General features: G+C 53.9%; 1 protein-coding gene across 4 annotated transcripts in view; it reads right to left on the bottom strand.

Moving 5' to 3' along the window:
• Nucleotides 1–1,498: 1,498 nt before the first annotated feature.
• Nucleotides 1,499–15,513, bottom strand: part of SLC37A1 (solute carrier family 37 member 1) — a 62,917-nt gene continuing 48,902 nt past the window's right edge. For all 4 annotated transcript variants that reach the window (XM_032392594.1, XM_032392591.1, XM_032392593.1 and 1 more), the window contains 4 exons: nucleotides 14,090–14,168; nucleotides 6,088–6,185; nucleotides 2,786–2,850; nucleotides 1,499–2,367 (listed from right to left, as the gene is read on the bottom strand). In XM_032392594.1, the coding sequence (XP_032248485.1) occupies nucleotides 2,352–2,367; nucleotides 2,786–2,850; nucleotides 6,088–6,185; nucleotides 14,090–14,168 (258 nt within the window). In that variant the 3' untranslated portion in view covers nucleotides 1,499–2,351. The remainder of the gene's footprint in view (nucleotides 2,368–2,785; nucleotides 2,851–6,087; nucleotides 6,186–14,089; nucleotides 14,169–15,513) is intronic.

Genomic DNA, 15,513 nt, shown 5'->3' with positions numbered 1-15,513 from the left:
TGAGCTCCGCCCTACGCCCTTCGCTGCCCCTGTCACAAGCTCGTATTTCAGCTGTCCTGGGCATTCTTTTGGGTTTTTTCGTATTTGAATAGGAAAACTCGTGGAGGGCAGAGTCACATTTCCATGAGAATTCAAGCTTGCATGCATCACAACTGCTATTAGCAGAAGGAGATCATCTCGGCTTATTGCTCAGGGTGAAATGAAGATCAATTCTTCTACTGAAATCAGATAACTTTTCCTTTAAAAGTGATGACGAGATCTCCATCCATGGATCTGACATGTGTTTCAGCTAAAGTGCTTTACACAGTAGCTGCGTGGACTCCTCCATGCGTTCAGATGTCGACTCTGCATCTCACCAGGCGTGACTGGGGTTCTCCTAGCAGGCTCAGGGGTGCAGTGACCTTTCCTCTGTGGGTTGTGGAAGACTGTCTACTACCTCAGCCCCCAGAATCAGGAAGAATAATCACTCACAGCTTCCTATGGCTGAACCACACCCGATGGTGGGCTGCGCTTTGGGGCAGGGGCAGAAGTGAAGCGGGTCGACTGAAGGCCTTGCCTGGGGAATAGACCGAGTTCAGGCCTGAGGGAGAACCTTCTGGGGGGGCAGGGAGCAGTGGACTCCAGCATGTCATTAGCAAGGATTCTCTGTGCATCAGAGAACGCACGTTTGTGTTCGCCTCCGTCCTCTCCGTGTTGAGTCGATGCTGAAACGGTACATGGGGTGAGCGGGAGGCTGCAGGGGGCACAGCGAGCACCTGCCCTGGGGCCAGGTGGGGCCGGGTGCTTAAGCCCAGGACAGGGAGGGAAGGCAAAGGGGAGCGGCCTGAGGCCGGTGGGCTCAAAGCGAAGAGCAAACACAAGATGGAAGGAACCAGAGGGAAAGAGACCCCTGTGAGCGGAGGGAACCTTGTGTAAGGAACGGTACGATCTACTCAGTGCTGCCAGGAATTTTATTCCAGTTACTAGTGGGAACTTTTAAATGTCTAAGAGACTTTTGTTGTTACACAAAGCAAGCCTATCTGGTGAGGACGATGGTCACCAGAAGAGCCCTCATCTCTGGCCCTTCTCCGGAGAGCCCAGAGCAGGACCCTCCATGGGCACGATGGGGAACCGGGCTGGATTCCCGGCCGTGGCCCAGGCACACAGACGGGGAAGGAACCCACTACCTGTGTCTGGGGAGAAGCTCTGAGAGCCTGCCCCACTCCGTGCAATTTCAGGTGCAGCCCTGCTCCTCCCGTGCGTTGAGAACAAATCTCAGGATGGCCCTTAAATCGCACGATTTACAAAATACCCCGACTCTGTTTGCCGGGGCCTGGGCTCAACCCGCCCCTGAGCAGGATGACCCCTGCTTTGCTGAAAACGGCCTCAGCTTCCAGCAGCAGAACTGCAGGCTGTGTCCGACCCCGGAAAACCAAGAACATGTAGTGTTCGAAGTTCTCTTTTGTTAACATAATGGAAACGCAAGGAGACGTAATCAACATTCTGCTTGAGCATTTTTTTAAAAAACCACTTTATTTCAAAGAACAGATGAGTATTTTGCTGGCGACAAGTGGGAAAACAAATGGCCAGAGGGCAGTTTGTCTTAATAAATAACAAAATGCCATTTATGTTTCTGAAACGTCTAGAACACATACCACATCTTCAATAAATAAACCCACGCTGGTGCTACCTCGCTAGAGACAGTTGCGGGTGTTCTGGCGTGTGGAGGGGTGAAGCACATCAGGGCACCGGGCCCGCCCGCCCCCGCCACGTCCTTCCCGAGACCCGCAGGACAGCAGCGGCGGCCACCTCGGAGCTCGGACCCCAGATGTGTCCAGGGGCTCCCAGGGCCTCTGCCAGGCAGGCCTGGACGGCTTCTCGGCTGCTCACTTCCCACCGGCGGGTGCTCAGGCCCGTGCAGAGCAGGACGAGGTGCTGGGAAAGTCTTCTGGGTGATGGGACGGCTCTGAGTTCCGTCTTGGTTCTGATCCAGGCGTCCGTTTCCTCCCAGAGGCTGGGCTCTGCGCCGGCTGCATTCTGGCGCCCACCGCAGCATCGGCGCTCACCTGCTCTCCCATTCTAGACTGAGACACCTGAGAGACCCCGGCTCCCCTGAGCGCCGCCCGCCCGTCCCGCCGTGTGTCCCAGGCTCCGTCGTGGAGACTTCCCGCACCTCCTCGCTGCTGTCGTGAGCGCCACGGCTCGCCTAAAATAGGACCCGGACTTCTCACGGTGGCTTCTGTGTCTTTTCCGGGTGTGTGTGCAAAAGGCAAGGGTAAATCATTCTTTCCAACACAGGATCCTTTATTTGACCGTTTCCTTGACAGTTTGTGAGGGACGGGCCCAGCCTCCCTCCAGGGGACTCGAGGGGGTCAGTGTTCCTTGAACCTGGAAGAGGATAAAAGAGCTGCTGGCGACACGGCCGGCAACGGTCACAGGCCAGACGCTGCGTGCGGGCCGACGTGCGAACCCCGCCCAGCCAGCTTCTCACCCGTCTGCGGAGGGTCTCCGGAGCCACGTGGAGGGGGCAGCCCCCCGCCCACCCCGCAGGCCTGGGGGAGAGAGGATGGAAGGCAGGACGCCAGGCTGGCTCTGGGGCTATTTGTCACAAAGCTGCAGCTCAAAGACAGCAAAGAAGGCAATTTCCCTGACATTTTTCTCAGATTTTGAGGAGAGATTATGGCCATTGCAGCCCCACTGAGGCATTTATCAGGAAAAGTGAGTGTGAACGAGCCCTGCAATGGCAGGGACAGTGGGTGGGTTCATTAGAGCTGCCCTCTGACCCGGGGGGGCGGGGGGCACTTACAGAACTTGGTCCGTGGTCGCAGACCCCGGGCAGCTCAGCTCCTTGTGAATGAGGCGGATCAGGAACTGTGCCCAGAACGAAGAGGAGAGGCGGTTACTGCCGGCGGCGAGCCTGTCAGGAGAGGCGGCCCCCACGCCACCCGCTGGGCTGCCCCGGGGAGCTCCGAGGCTCCTTCAGGACACGAAGGACTCAGAGGCCCACAGGGCAGCGGGAGCCTGAGGCCCGGGCCCCATGGCGGGGCTGTGGGCCTGTGAGTCCCACTGAGGCCACGCTCCTGGAGGTAAGGCTGTTGGGACAAATTTCAGCCTAAAATTTCTGGGTCAAGTAACGTTTAAAATGAAATGAGTCCAGTCATAAAATATCCAGATCAGAAACAGAGAATAAGGACAAGGTGACCCACGACCAGGGAGACACTGGATGGGGGGGACTGGAGAGCTGCCAGGCGCTGTGAAAGCAGATGCGCATCTCCTGGGCCCCGGCACCGGGAGGCTGACCAGGCCATCTTTGGAACAGCCGCACTTTATCGGGAAGCTTCTGGGAGAGAACCTGGCTCCGCTGGGACCCTCGCCCGCAGCCTCTGCAGAGGCCGTGGGACTAAACCAGGGACAGCTCTGCCTCACCTACCACCGTTCCCTCGAGCTCCTTTACCTGCTCACAGGGCCGAGTCGGTTTACAGAGCCGGACTAATGGCGGAACACCGCACCAGTGAGCTGGTTTTGCTTGTCTGTGGCTGTGGACCTGGTCTGCCCGCACGCTGACACCAGCCCCACAGGAGGGCCCCGTGCGCAGGGAAACAGCTCTGGTTCTGGTGGCCCCCTTACAAGGGCAGCAGGTGCCCCTGGGCTCAGGACGGACCAGTGGGCTGAGAGAGGCCCAGCACGGGTTAAAAACCCACACAGCTCCACAGGACCCAGCTCAGGTCAGAGCTCTAGGAGGCAGGGACACTTATTGTCTTCGACGCTCGAGTTTCAAGCAGGAGCTTGAAGTCCCTCATATGACATGAGTTCAGGCTGAAGAGAACAGGTGTGTCTCCCACAGAGAAAGCGGAGGCCAGCTGCTTTGCTTGACCCTCAAGCAGTGCGCATGCGGTTAGAGTGGGAAAGCAGGGGGCACGTCAGGTGCTCAGTCCGGGGCTGGCAGCGACGGCAGCGACAGTGACATTTCTGTTGCGCAAGCTGACCCTGGGAATCTGAGCTTCCAGCCCACTAGCATCCGCCTGCTCAGCTGGAGCTGCTACCCGATCCATACACATCCCCCCGCCACGTGCAACGTGTGAAGCGCAAGCAGGAGGAGCCTCTGGTTCCACGGGGCGGATCACAGGAGGGGGAGAGGGAGGAAAATGACAAGAGATTTATGTGGCCTGAAATACAGCACAGACGGTAGCAACGAATCTGAAGGTCAAAGGTGACTAAGTGCTGTCTGCAGGCGAGACCAGCCGCCTGGAGCCCCCGTGACGCGTGTCCGCGGGGGTAAGCCTATGCATGTGACAGCATGGCCACCAGGCTTTGGTCACACTCCACAGACAGTCCTGCAGGGCGCCCGGATCTGACCTCTCTGGGTGACCTGCCCGGGGACGCCGAGGTTCCCAGCATCAGACTGGGGAGTCCCAGAAGAGGTATGGCAGGTGTTTACACCGCCCACTGCGGGGCGGCTCCTCTCCCGACCTCGCATCTCACCCGGCCAGTCCAGCTTCCTTTCAGTTATTATCTGCCTGCGGGTATGTTCACGTTCTCATCTCTGTCCTTCCTGAACCGTGACACGTCAGTTTGCAAACTCTGTGGCTGACCGGCCGGCGCAGGCCGTTCCCAGTCCCGTTCGGACGCGTGTGCTCACACTGGCTTCTCCGTCAGCTATTTTGTCTTCCCCTGTGCTCCATCCGGGTCTGAGATCCCTCCCCAGGGCTCGGAGCAGACCACCCGTGTGCGCTCCGTCCTGTACTTGGTCTGCCTCTAGCGCTGGCCCCCACCTCCCTGTCTGAGCTGCCCCTGGGCTTCCTCTGTCTGCTCCACAAACTCGCGTTCGGTGCTCATGGACTCCGTTCCTTCCCGGACATCTCCTGTAGTGTCTCGTGGGCTTATTGTACGTCCATCTGGTCCTCGTCTTCTTGGACCCACATGCCAGTGTTGCCGGTAAGCCCCCCACTGGAGCCCAGCCCGACCCCTCATCTCCTCTCCCCGGGGGCAGAACCACTGGCCCCCCCATTCCCGAGTGGACGACTCGCCCTGAGGCTCCAGCCGGGGCCTCAGTACTTTATGCTGCCTCGACGCCGTGGGTCCTGTGGATACCCTGCCTCTCCTCGGGGTTGCTGTGCAGCTAGAAGGAAGCGTAAGGTGCATCCCCGACATTGGCGAAGGAGAGTGTTCAGTCTTCAAACAGCCCTCCTGGTGGGAGTCTCACTGCCACTTAGCTGAAATGAGCTGGGACTTAACCAAAACCCTCAGGCATTGACAAATCAAATACTCTTAGGAACAGCCTCTTCAAACCTAACAGGCTCCTAAGTTGAAAGCTGACGTTGAATTCTATCTGAAACAGCCCTGGAGTGAAAATACAGAACTTTCATGTGATTGACAGAGCTGAGATTTCCAAATCCTCAGCTCGCTCTTACTGGGATCAACGTCAGGCGTCTTCTGGGGAAGCGAGGGGAGGCACGTGGCTTCAGGTCAGGGACTCCGTGCCCACCAGCCACTCCCAGGGCCGCGCTGCACGCCTCTGACTTGTGCTGGGTCCCGTCTGTCCTGCAGCACACCCAAATCTCAGGGCAGCCACCAGAGAGCAGGGTCGCCAACAGAAGCGCTGGGCGCCTGCCCCCATAGCCTCTGCTCCTTCTTTCCCATCCCTTTGGGTGCTGGGAGTCGGGCTGCTTCCCCAGGACGCTGCCGGATGCAGGAGGAGCATGGGGGCAACGGGGATCGCCGTGTAGGAGTGGGTTTCGGCTTGCCATCTCCTCCAGTCCCCTCGATAGTCCTGTCTTGGGTGCTATTATTATGCCCATTTAACCACCGTGGAAGCTGCAGGACAGAGGCTGAGTCATCTGCTCCAGGTGCACACCCGCCGACGGATGACAGGGCTGGGGTCCCACGCCAGGGTACCCCTGCTCTCTGCCTCCCTGCCATCCTGCCCAAAGCTGCAGAGCAGGATGGGCTTGCTTCTGCTCCGACGTTTGCTCAGACCAGGAAGAGGAAGGCCTCGGATCATGAGCGCTCAGGGAAGTCGGGGTCTGTCACAGGCCAAGCCTCCCTGAGACCCACAGTTCCCCTGGAAGAAGTGTCCCCAGCGTTCGGTCAACAGTCAGAGAGACTTACCAGTAAGGCGCAGGCGTCTGCGAACATCAGCATGTAGAACACGTTGTTCCATCCAGACGGGGACAGGAGCCCAGCCAGCAAAGGGCCCAGGGCTGCTCCTGGGAGGGGGCAAAGGGACACAGGTGAGCCGTGTGAGGAAGGCTCCGGAAGGTGGCTCCGGAATACCCAGGCCCCAGGAGTACACAGCACGGTGCTCAACACCACCTTCATGGTTAACAAAAAACGTGTTAAAACAACAAAAACTCATTCTCGCCGCTCAGGCTGGTGGGGATGGAAAGCTCACGAGTACCCAGTACCGTGAGGGTGCGGCCGGCACAACCTCTCTCTGGAAGCAAATCTAAAAACACATATTGACCTTAAAACGTTCATTCTTTGGACCCAACAATCCCAGTGAAAAACTTTATTAAAGAAATCTGAATCTAAAGCACAATCTTAGATATGTTTATGTTATGAGACGTATAATTGGTAAAATACGAGTAAGGTTTGTAGGCACTAAATACTGTAACAGTGCTAACGTCCTCGTGCTGATAACTAGGTGCTGTGGTTATACCCTGGGCTTCTCTGTCTTTGGGGAATGCCCACGGAATACATAGCTCCTGGGAAAGGAGCAGCGTGTCTGTAATTTGCCCCTAAGCGGTTCGGGGAAAAATACATATATGTATATTCTTACGTGTGCGTGTGCATACATGTGTGGTACAAATGTGTGTGTGCACATGGAGCAGATGAAGCAGATGTAGGATATGTGAATTCTCTGTACTATTTCTGCAACTTTTCTGTAAGTCTAAAATTATGTCAAAACGATTTTTGAGAGACTATGAAAATGAAAGAAAGCAAATATTCCTCAAAATGCCCAAAGATATCCAAGAATGTTGCAGCAGTTTGGGCATTTATTGTCCTAAAAGAGACAGGAATAGATTATGATCTGTGATAGGGTGGGTCATCGTTTCGACACAGTCAAAAGTACGAAGAATCTACATCAAGTTTTCCTGACACTTCACCCCGAGAGGTAGAGTATGGGGGTCTCTTGCACTTCGTACGTACTAATGTTGTTCCAAGTGTTTACAGGTAGCCTTTACTACCTGTATACCTGAGAAGTGATTGCATGTGTGTTAAGTCTCAGGGGAGCTTCCAGGTAAACACGGTAGATTGCTCACGTGTGCTTATTTCTACACCTCCCAACACCACAAAATGCGCCACACGTGAATTTAACAAATTGTAAGCCCACAAAGAGAAGGGCAGATGAGAGAAGGCACCATTCTTAGAGGATGGACTTTCAAGGGCACGACTAGGACATGGGCTCCAGTCTCCTTGCTCGGAGAGTGACGGGTGAGGGCCTGAGGACTCCTTGTTCAGAGCCAGGCCCGTCCACGCACACGAGGCAGGGGAGGGTGGAAGGTGAGGAAAGGTAGGTCGTGGGTGAGAATCTTTTATGAAGAATTATTGGATACGTCCCTCCACACTCCTGATCCCAGGTTTCTCCTTCTCAGCATCACTCCAGGGACCACCCCCCACCCTCACAAGAGAGCAGCCCCTCAGCCTTTGGAGACTGTGAACCAGAGGCGCTGGGCTTGGGGTTCGCGTGGGGATGGGGCAGCGACTGAGTCAGGGAATGCGGGTAAACCCACCACTTCCACCAAGGAGGCGCCTCCCCACCCCCACGACGGAATGCTGTCTCAAGGCCCACACCCCAGCGGGCACTGGCGCTCTCCTCCTCCAGATTCCAATCTGATCCCATGACTGTGAAGACCAGCGGTTGATACGCCATCTCATGCAGAAAGGGCTTCCAGTAAGTGCTCAGTGGCTCATTCTTAAATACGAATATATGAAGGGCCGGCCAGATTCATCAGTCTGAGGAAAGTCCCAAACAAGCAGGGAGGAGGGGAACTCAGAGGAAATCAACAAACTGGGGAGGATAAAATGCCCAGAAAGCTGTAATACCCTCAAAGAACTGATAGAAACTTAAGTTGAACCAGACGATATTCTCACAGATACCTGAAAACCAGGGTCAGCAATTTCACGATTCAATCTAACACATGCTGCACCCAAGAAATAAGAACAGGATGCACTAGGCTTCCCCTCCCCCACAGTACCTCACGCCCTTCCTTTCCACCATGGCGCCGCACAAGGCTCCCGCAGAGAAGGGTGGTGGGAAGGGCCGTCTGCCATCAACAGCGTAGTGGTCAGAGAACACACCATCAACGTTCACAAGCACGTCCATGGAGTGGGTTTCAAGAAGCATGCCCCTTGGGCATGCAAAAAGATCCGGAAATTCGCCGTGAAGGAGCTGGACTCTGCATGTGTGCATTGACACTGGCTCAACAATGCTGTCTGGGCCAAAGGAAGAAGGGAATGTTCCATACGGTATCTGTGTGCGGTTGTCCAGAAAATGTAACGAGGATGAAAATTCTCAAGCAAGCTCTCTATGTCGTTTACCTATGTACTTGTCACCACTTCCAAAAATCTACAGTCAATGCGGATGAGAACTAATTGCTGATTGTCAAATAAAGGTATAGAACTGCAAAAAAAAAAAAAAAAAAAAAAACCCAAAAAACAAAAAAAACCCCACAGAAAATGAGATGCATGCAAGGGGCAGAAAAACGTTAATGAATTACACAACCAAAGTGAAGGCTGGAAAGTAAAGTCAAGAACATCTCCGAGAAAGCAGAGAAAAAAGAAAAAGACAGGAAAGAAGGAAAAAAGAAAGAAAAAAATTGAAGGATTAACCCAGAAAGGTTAACCTCTGACTAATCAGTTTTCCAGGAATTAAAAACAGACAGCAGTAGGGGAAACGTGTCAAAGAAAACACAGAGCAGGATTTCGCGGAGAGGAAGGGCATGTGTCTCCAGGTGAGGTGGGCCCCTGGGTGGGGGCCCCGGGCACACGGGATGAAGAAAGGTGCCCAGAAGTCTTTGGGGGAAGCAGGCAGAGGCAGAAATGAGGGCTGGACTTCACAACGGAGACCAGGGAAGCTATAAGACACTGGAATCCTGAAGAAAACGACTTTTAGCCCGGGATTGGGATTCATATCTACAAGCTAGAGCAGAATCCAGACCGTGCAGACTCCCAACCCTCAAGCTACTACTCAGGAAGCCACTGGAAGTCTCCTCCATCAAAGAGGAGCGGAATTGGCGGCTAGAAGATGGGTGGGCACGTGATGGAAGGGGTCGCAGGAGGCGGGGGAAGAGGCTCTGGGGCGAGGCGCGGGAGCAGCGGGGCCAGGCGGCCCCTCACTGCTGATGGTCGGAAGCAAGGGAGCGAGCATGAGCGATGCTAACATGATGAGGGGTGCTGAGGAGGATGGGGAAGGGGGCTCGGGGGCACAAGAGCCAAGCCCCAGCCTCCTTCCTAGGAGGACAGCAGACAGTGTCAGCCTGAGGAATGGAGGAGCAGGTAGACTCGTATGCAAGTCAGACCAGGGGGACCAGCTGAAATGGCTGCTTCTAGGAGGAGGGAGCTGGGGGGGGCGGCGCACAAGGACCAACATTTTCCATCGTAATTAGCTTGTAAGGCTATCTGGCCTCGAAAGTGACATCATGTTTTACTTTGATAAGATAAAAATTAGCTGGAAAAAACTCAGGGCTCTACGTAGTTGCTCTGTGTACGACACACAGACACAATGAGCCTCGTGTCCCACGGGAAGGCCACTCAAGAGCGCTGGGAACACACCAAACGGGTAAACTGCGTCATTGGAACCACATGGCCCCAGTGAGCTGGCAGAAGACACGGGCTTATTTACCATGAGCTGAGCTCGGCCTCCGTCGAAACCAGGACTGGCGATATCGAGCAAAGGCGTCAAGGTGAACGCTCTGAACGGCGTGCATTTCCACTCGAGCTGTTCCTTCTCCTGTGCGGCGGGGGCAGCACTTACGGCGAGAAACGACAGGCGCCGCTTGCTGCACGGCGGCTGTTGCCCGGCCTGCGGGCTGGGGGCTGGCAGGGCTGCAGGCCAGGGGCCAGGTGGGAGACGGCTACCCTCTGCCGCCCTTTGTGGGGGAGGCGCTCCGAGCTGAGCCTTGGTTTCCACTGGCGGCTCACAGACGCGCTCTCCATCCTCAGCCAGGCCCTTCCGCTCCCTCTTGTTTGGAGAAACTATCAGGAAAGACATGTTTTTTCACCTGACTCACAATTTCCCTCCTTGTAAACTGCCATCCTCTGCTAGAAAACAGCTATGGGGGCCACCGGCAGGGTGCAAGTCTGCTTGAAGAAACAGCTTCACGGTGGCAGCTGGGCTGACTCGCCATCTGTCCTCTGGGGACAGAAGGTGGTTCAAAGTCACGAGGCTCATTAGAACTGAGCTCAGCCCAGAAGCGTCCCGACTTCTGACCGATGTGTGTGTCTCCCCGGCTGAGCTACGTGACTGAGCAGAGCCGTGGACCCTGCACGCAGACAGAGCCGTGCTGCCCCCCGCACACTCGCCACTACCCTCTCTCTGGACGCATCCCCAGGCCCCGAGGGGTGCCTCGAAACGTCAGAGGGGTGGCCGCTAACACTGCCCAGCAAATTCAGTCACCTCCCCTCCTGTAACCAAAAATGGGGCAGGTATGACTTTGGAGAAAAATAGACGCTCAAGCCTGGCCCCCTTGCAACGGCGACTTTGCTTAGTGCATCTTGGAACACGCAGGACCTGCCACATGAAGCCAGCTGCCGGAGCCCCCGGGAATGGCAGTCGGAGCACGGACAGGGCTCCTGTGACCCAGAGGTGGGCGGCTCTGTCCCGATGAGTCGTGCGGGCTGCGGCGGGCCCAGGGCCTCGCTGGCCCGGCCCCTCCCCTGTGAACTCAACGGCCTGGGCAGAAGTGGCCTGGCCCCACCTGTGATCCTGGGTGTCTCAGAGCACCCAGGCCATTCATTTCACACTCGTTTACTCAGTAACGACTATGTCCAGGTGCTGTCTCTGTGCTGAGAATTCATCAGAGATCGGAGCACACAGACTCCATCCAGGTCCACGGAGCTGACAGGCAGAATGTGCTGCGGACAAGAGACTCCAGGGAAGAGACGCCCTGAGTGCGGGTGACGGGGGTCCGCCTTCCAGAGAGGCTGAGAGTTCCCACAGAGGACCTGTGTGCTCTGTGCCGTACACAGAGCAACTGCGTAGAGGCTCATTGTGTCTGTATGTCATACACAGAGCAACTACGTAGAGCCTTGAGTTTTTTCCAGCTGTGATAGCTGAGCCAAGACTCCAAGGGCACGAGGGCACAGGCATGAGGTCCCCAAAGGGAGCTCCTCGGGCGCAGCACACAGTCCATGCAAAGGCCCTGCACGGGGACACACTGGTGTTTGCGAGCATCAACAGGGAGGCCACGTGGCTTGGGAGAGCGGCGGGAAGGACTTCAGATTCTCCATTAGTAAGACAGCAGTGGGTCCAGGAGTGGACGGTGGCTGTCTCTATCCAGCTAGCACAAAGGGCCTTGGGGACCGCCAAGAGAAAAACCTCAGCTTCCCACAGTGGTGCGGAAGGACAGCCCCAGGAGCCAGGCTCAGGTGGAACTGTGCTCTTCTGAGTCGCCTTTGTCTGGAAAGAGCTTGGTTTTACTGCTGTGAGATTGTCCTAGATGCCCAGGTGTCCCTCCCCATCTAGCTTGCCCTCTCTCTCACGGTCCCCTTCCTGCGGGAGCCTGGGGCAGCAGGTGACACTGGGATGCCACCCAAGGTCCTCCTGGGTAGCCGTGGGCGCCACACCAGCCAACCTCCCGAGCTTCAGCTTCCCATGTCTGGAGAGGGGCAGGCGTAGGACGGCAGGTGCCCTGTGCAGGGCAGGGCCCCTGGTAGGGGGTGGTCACAGCACATGTGCTCCTGGCAGGAAGGCTCGAGAAAGGTCAAGAACGTTGCCGTCAGCCTGCTGACTTGTCGGGAAGAACACGCTTGTCACTATATTGGTTCCCACCTGACCATCTCTGAGTGAAGAACTTGCTTATTTTGCCACCTTTCTTTCCTCCAGAATATGCTACTGAATGCTCTTCGAGAACCGTGATGAGGGGCGCCTGGGGGGCTCAGTTGGTTAAGTGTCTGACTCTTGGTTTCGGCTCTGGTCAGATCTCACGGGTCGTGGGATCGAGCCCCGTGTTGGGCTCTGGGCTCAGCGGGGAGTCTGCTTCGCCCTCTGCCCACCCCCGCCACTCATGCTCTCTCTCTCTCAAATAAATAAATAAATCTTTAAAAAAATAAAATAAGCCTCTTTAAAAATAAAAAAAGAACCATAACGAGGCTGGTAACACCTGCATCTTGTGTGCCTGGGGACCTAATAGTGTTCCTGCCATTTGTATTGGGTTAAGGGAATGGTTAATTCCCGTCTTGAATGGGAGTGATAAACAGGGGACCAGTGACCGCAGTCGCAGTTTGCCAACAGCCGGCTTCGGTGAAAACCTGAGCGTGCGTTTTTTCCCACGGAGGGAAAGTACTTGCAACCAGTCCCGTGCCCGTCCTTCCTGTGGAGCCACCCGACCAGGGGACAGACGCCTGCACGCCCATGTACCCCAGATCTGCACATGCTTTTGATCTGATCAATTCTGTAAAAGGCCAAGCCGTCCCTTATTATTTGTCTGTTTGTAAAGTTTATGTGTCTTTTTTTTTTTTTTTTTTAAAGATTTTATTGATTTATTTGACAGAGAGAGAGAGAGAACACAAGTAGGCAGAGCGGCAGGCAGAGGGAGAGGGAGAAGTACGCTCCCCGCTGAGCAGGGAGCCCGATGCAAGAGTCGATCCCAAGACCCTGGGATCTTGACCTGAGCCAAAGGCAGATGCTTAACTGACTGAGCCACCCAGGCGCCCAGGTTTATGTGTCTTAACTCATTTAATAAGCACACTGTTTATCTGTTTCTGAATGGGGACCGAGCTTTTTGAATACTGAAATTGATCTGAACATCCTATCTTGGAATTACGTTTTCTACTTGAAATTTTAAAAATCTGATCGATGAAAATTCTGTAACATACTGGAAACGCTATGGATGTGTTCGGGTGAGCTGGTGTCCTGCTACGCAGGGTCTTGCCCCTAGACTGAACGTGGGGACCCAGTCCTCACCCTTTGCTGCACGCTCCTTGAGTCTGCGTGCGTGCCATGGTTTGGTCTTAGAAAACATCCGTTTTTCACAGTAACAACTGTTAGAGCTTTTTTTTTCATTAAACGATCTAAACTTGTCAATAACAATTATCTGAACTCTGTGGCAGCTGCACTAATCAAATTGCCCTTAGCTGGTTTTGTAATAGATGATTAACATACATTAGCAACTCTGCCGAAATACTATTTGAACTTTAAGTGATTATGAATACCGTACTTTTTCATCAGTAAAAATTGTAATTAAATTATTGAGTGCATGTAAGTACCATATTTACGACATGAGAGATGTTTTCCATTTTGTCAAGTTAGATTTTATATGTGATTATGTATTAGGATTAAATTTTTAATTAAGTTCCTTTTGTAAAATTACTAAGAAAGGGGAGTTTCTGTCTTTGCTTGTTGGCATTTTCCTTCCGTGTCTGTAGAGAACTGTCGTGCTGCAGGGGCTCTTTCTTCTGAACTCTGCCATTTTTAAGGTTCTGGTGCCCAAATCCCATATCAACCTTTATATTTTTAAATTACAGTGTTGCACTCATTTGTAGACAAAAAAGATACTTTTACTAGCGTGATGATACCATCTAACTAAAAAGAATCTTTGATTCTTGAAAAATAATCTTTTTTTTTGAATTTTATTTATTTTTATTTATTTATTTTTAAAGCTTTACGCCCAACGTGGGGCTTGAACTCACAACCCTTGAGATCAAGAGTGGCATGCTCTATTGATGGAGCAAGCCAGGTGCCCCAATAATAAGCATTGCAACAATAGTGTAAAGAGTGTTTCATGCAGTTAAAAAAAATAAAAATTAAAAAAAAGTAAAGAAAAAAAGGCCAGCCAATCCTAATATTACCAAAGCACCTGGAATCCTTGGCAATTGTTAATTAGGATGTGACAATCTGGTTTCCCCTATGACCACAATTAACCTCTTAGAGTTAAAAATATCCACGCACCTACAGACCCAGTCCCGTCGATGATGGCGGTCACAGTGGCGAGGGCATGGGAGTTTCCCTTGAGACTTTTGTGCGTGCCCTAGAAGAGAGGGGACAGCAAACGTGATGCACATCTGGGCAGCCTCAGTGAGAAACAAGCCTGCCCCTCCTTCAGCAATTTGCCCAAACAACTTTGCAAAGCAATTCAAAACATGGGGTGTTTTCCATCAGAAAATTTAAACTCTACTCCAATCCAAACTCATTTTGGAAAGATATACAAAGTTTAACGGTTTTCAACAGTAAGAAATCATCAGAAATAACTGTCCAAACATATTCTGGTTTAAAGAACTCTCAGAATTTTTCCTTAAGCAAATATTTACTCAGCACACCCCACCAGCCCATGTGGAAGATAAAGACATGGATGACACTCGTCCCTGTCCCTGAGCTGTGCCAGCATTGATGCCCACTTCCACGATCCCGTGAGGGCCTTTCTGTGACACGTGCCACATGGCTCTGTAGTACCTAAAAACCCACCCAGTTCTCAGCAAATGCCACGGAGGATGGGGAATGGGGCAGGACCCAAGAAGCCAATGTGGGGGTCACCAAGTCCTAAATGACAAACACACAGGAGCTCTGGTTTTCAGAAAGCACGACATAGAAGGTTGGGAGAAAGAAACAAACGGAGGACAATAAAAGAAAAAAAAAAATAATTGGGAGAACAGTGCCCGGAAGCCTAAAGCTACACAAATAAACCCAAGATGGCAACAACAGATGCTTGTGTGTGGGTCCACGTAAGTATACAAAATAAAGCACACACACGAAGTGATATCCACGTTTTCTGGAGTCTGGAGTCCCTCTTCTGTCCTCTGATCCCATGGGGCAGACCACTGTTAGTGGTCCGGTGTGGACCCTTCCAGAATTTTCTGTGCCCCGTGCAGACAGGAGCACAAAGGTGGGCCTGTTACCGGACTCCCCAGTGCCCCTCCATCTGCTTCTCTTTGCTGACCTGGCAGGGCAGGGCCTCTGGTTGTCTCGGACGTGGAAGGGCCTGAGGTGCTGAGGACAGCACAGACGTCGCTGGGCAAGGAGCAGTGTCAGGGAGATGCCCGGCCCGGAGAGGAGGGTAGGGGGCAGGCGCGGGGTTCGCAGCCGCCCGGGCTTGCCACGGTGTCCAAGCAGGAGAATGAGCGAGGGGCTGGTGAGTTCGGGGTCTGATTCTGGGAGGACTTGAGGGAGGTGCAGAAGAGAAGCAGAGTCCCTGGAGGGGCCGCAAAGTTCCGGGGGCCTCGGGGGCCCGTCGGGGAGGGGAGGCCGGCCATCCGGCCCACGAGACGACGAACCAGCTCTGGGCAACTGCTTATGAATTTGAATGAGCTTCTAATTTTCAAACAGTCTTAGGTGCCCGGAAATTCTGCACGATCGTACACAGGGCTGTGTGCCCTGCA

This window comes from Phoca vitulina, unplaced genomic scaffold (assembly GCF_004348235.1).
Source record: "Phoca vitulina isolate PV1807 unplaced genomic scaffold, GSC_HSeal_1.0 scaffold68, whole genome shotgun sequence".
NCBI classification, from domain to species: domain Eukaryota; kingdom Metazoa; phylum Chordata; class Mammalia; order Carnivora; family Phocidae; genus Phoca; species Phoca vitulina.
The sequence above is the reverse complement of the archived record's forward strand: the minus strand, read 5'-3'. Positions and strand labels throughout refer to the sequence as shown.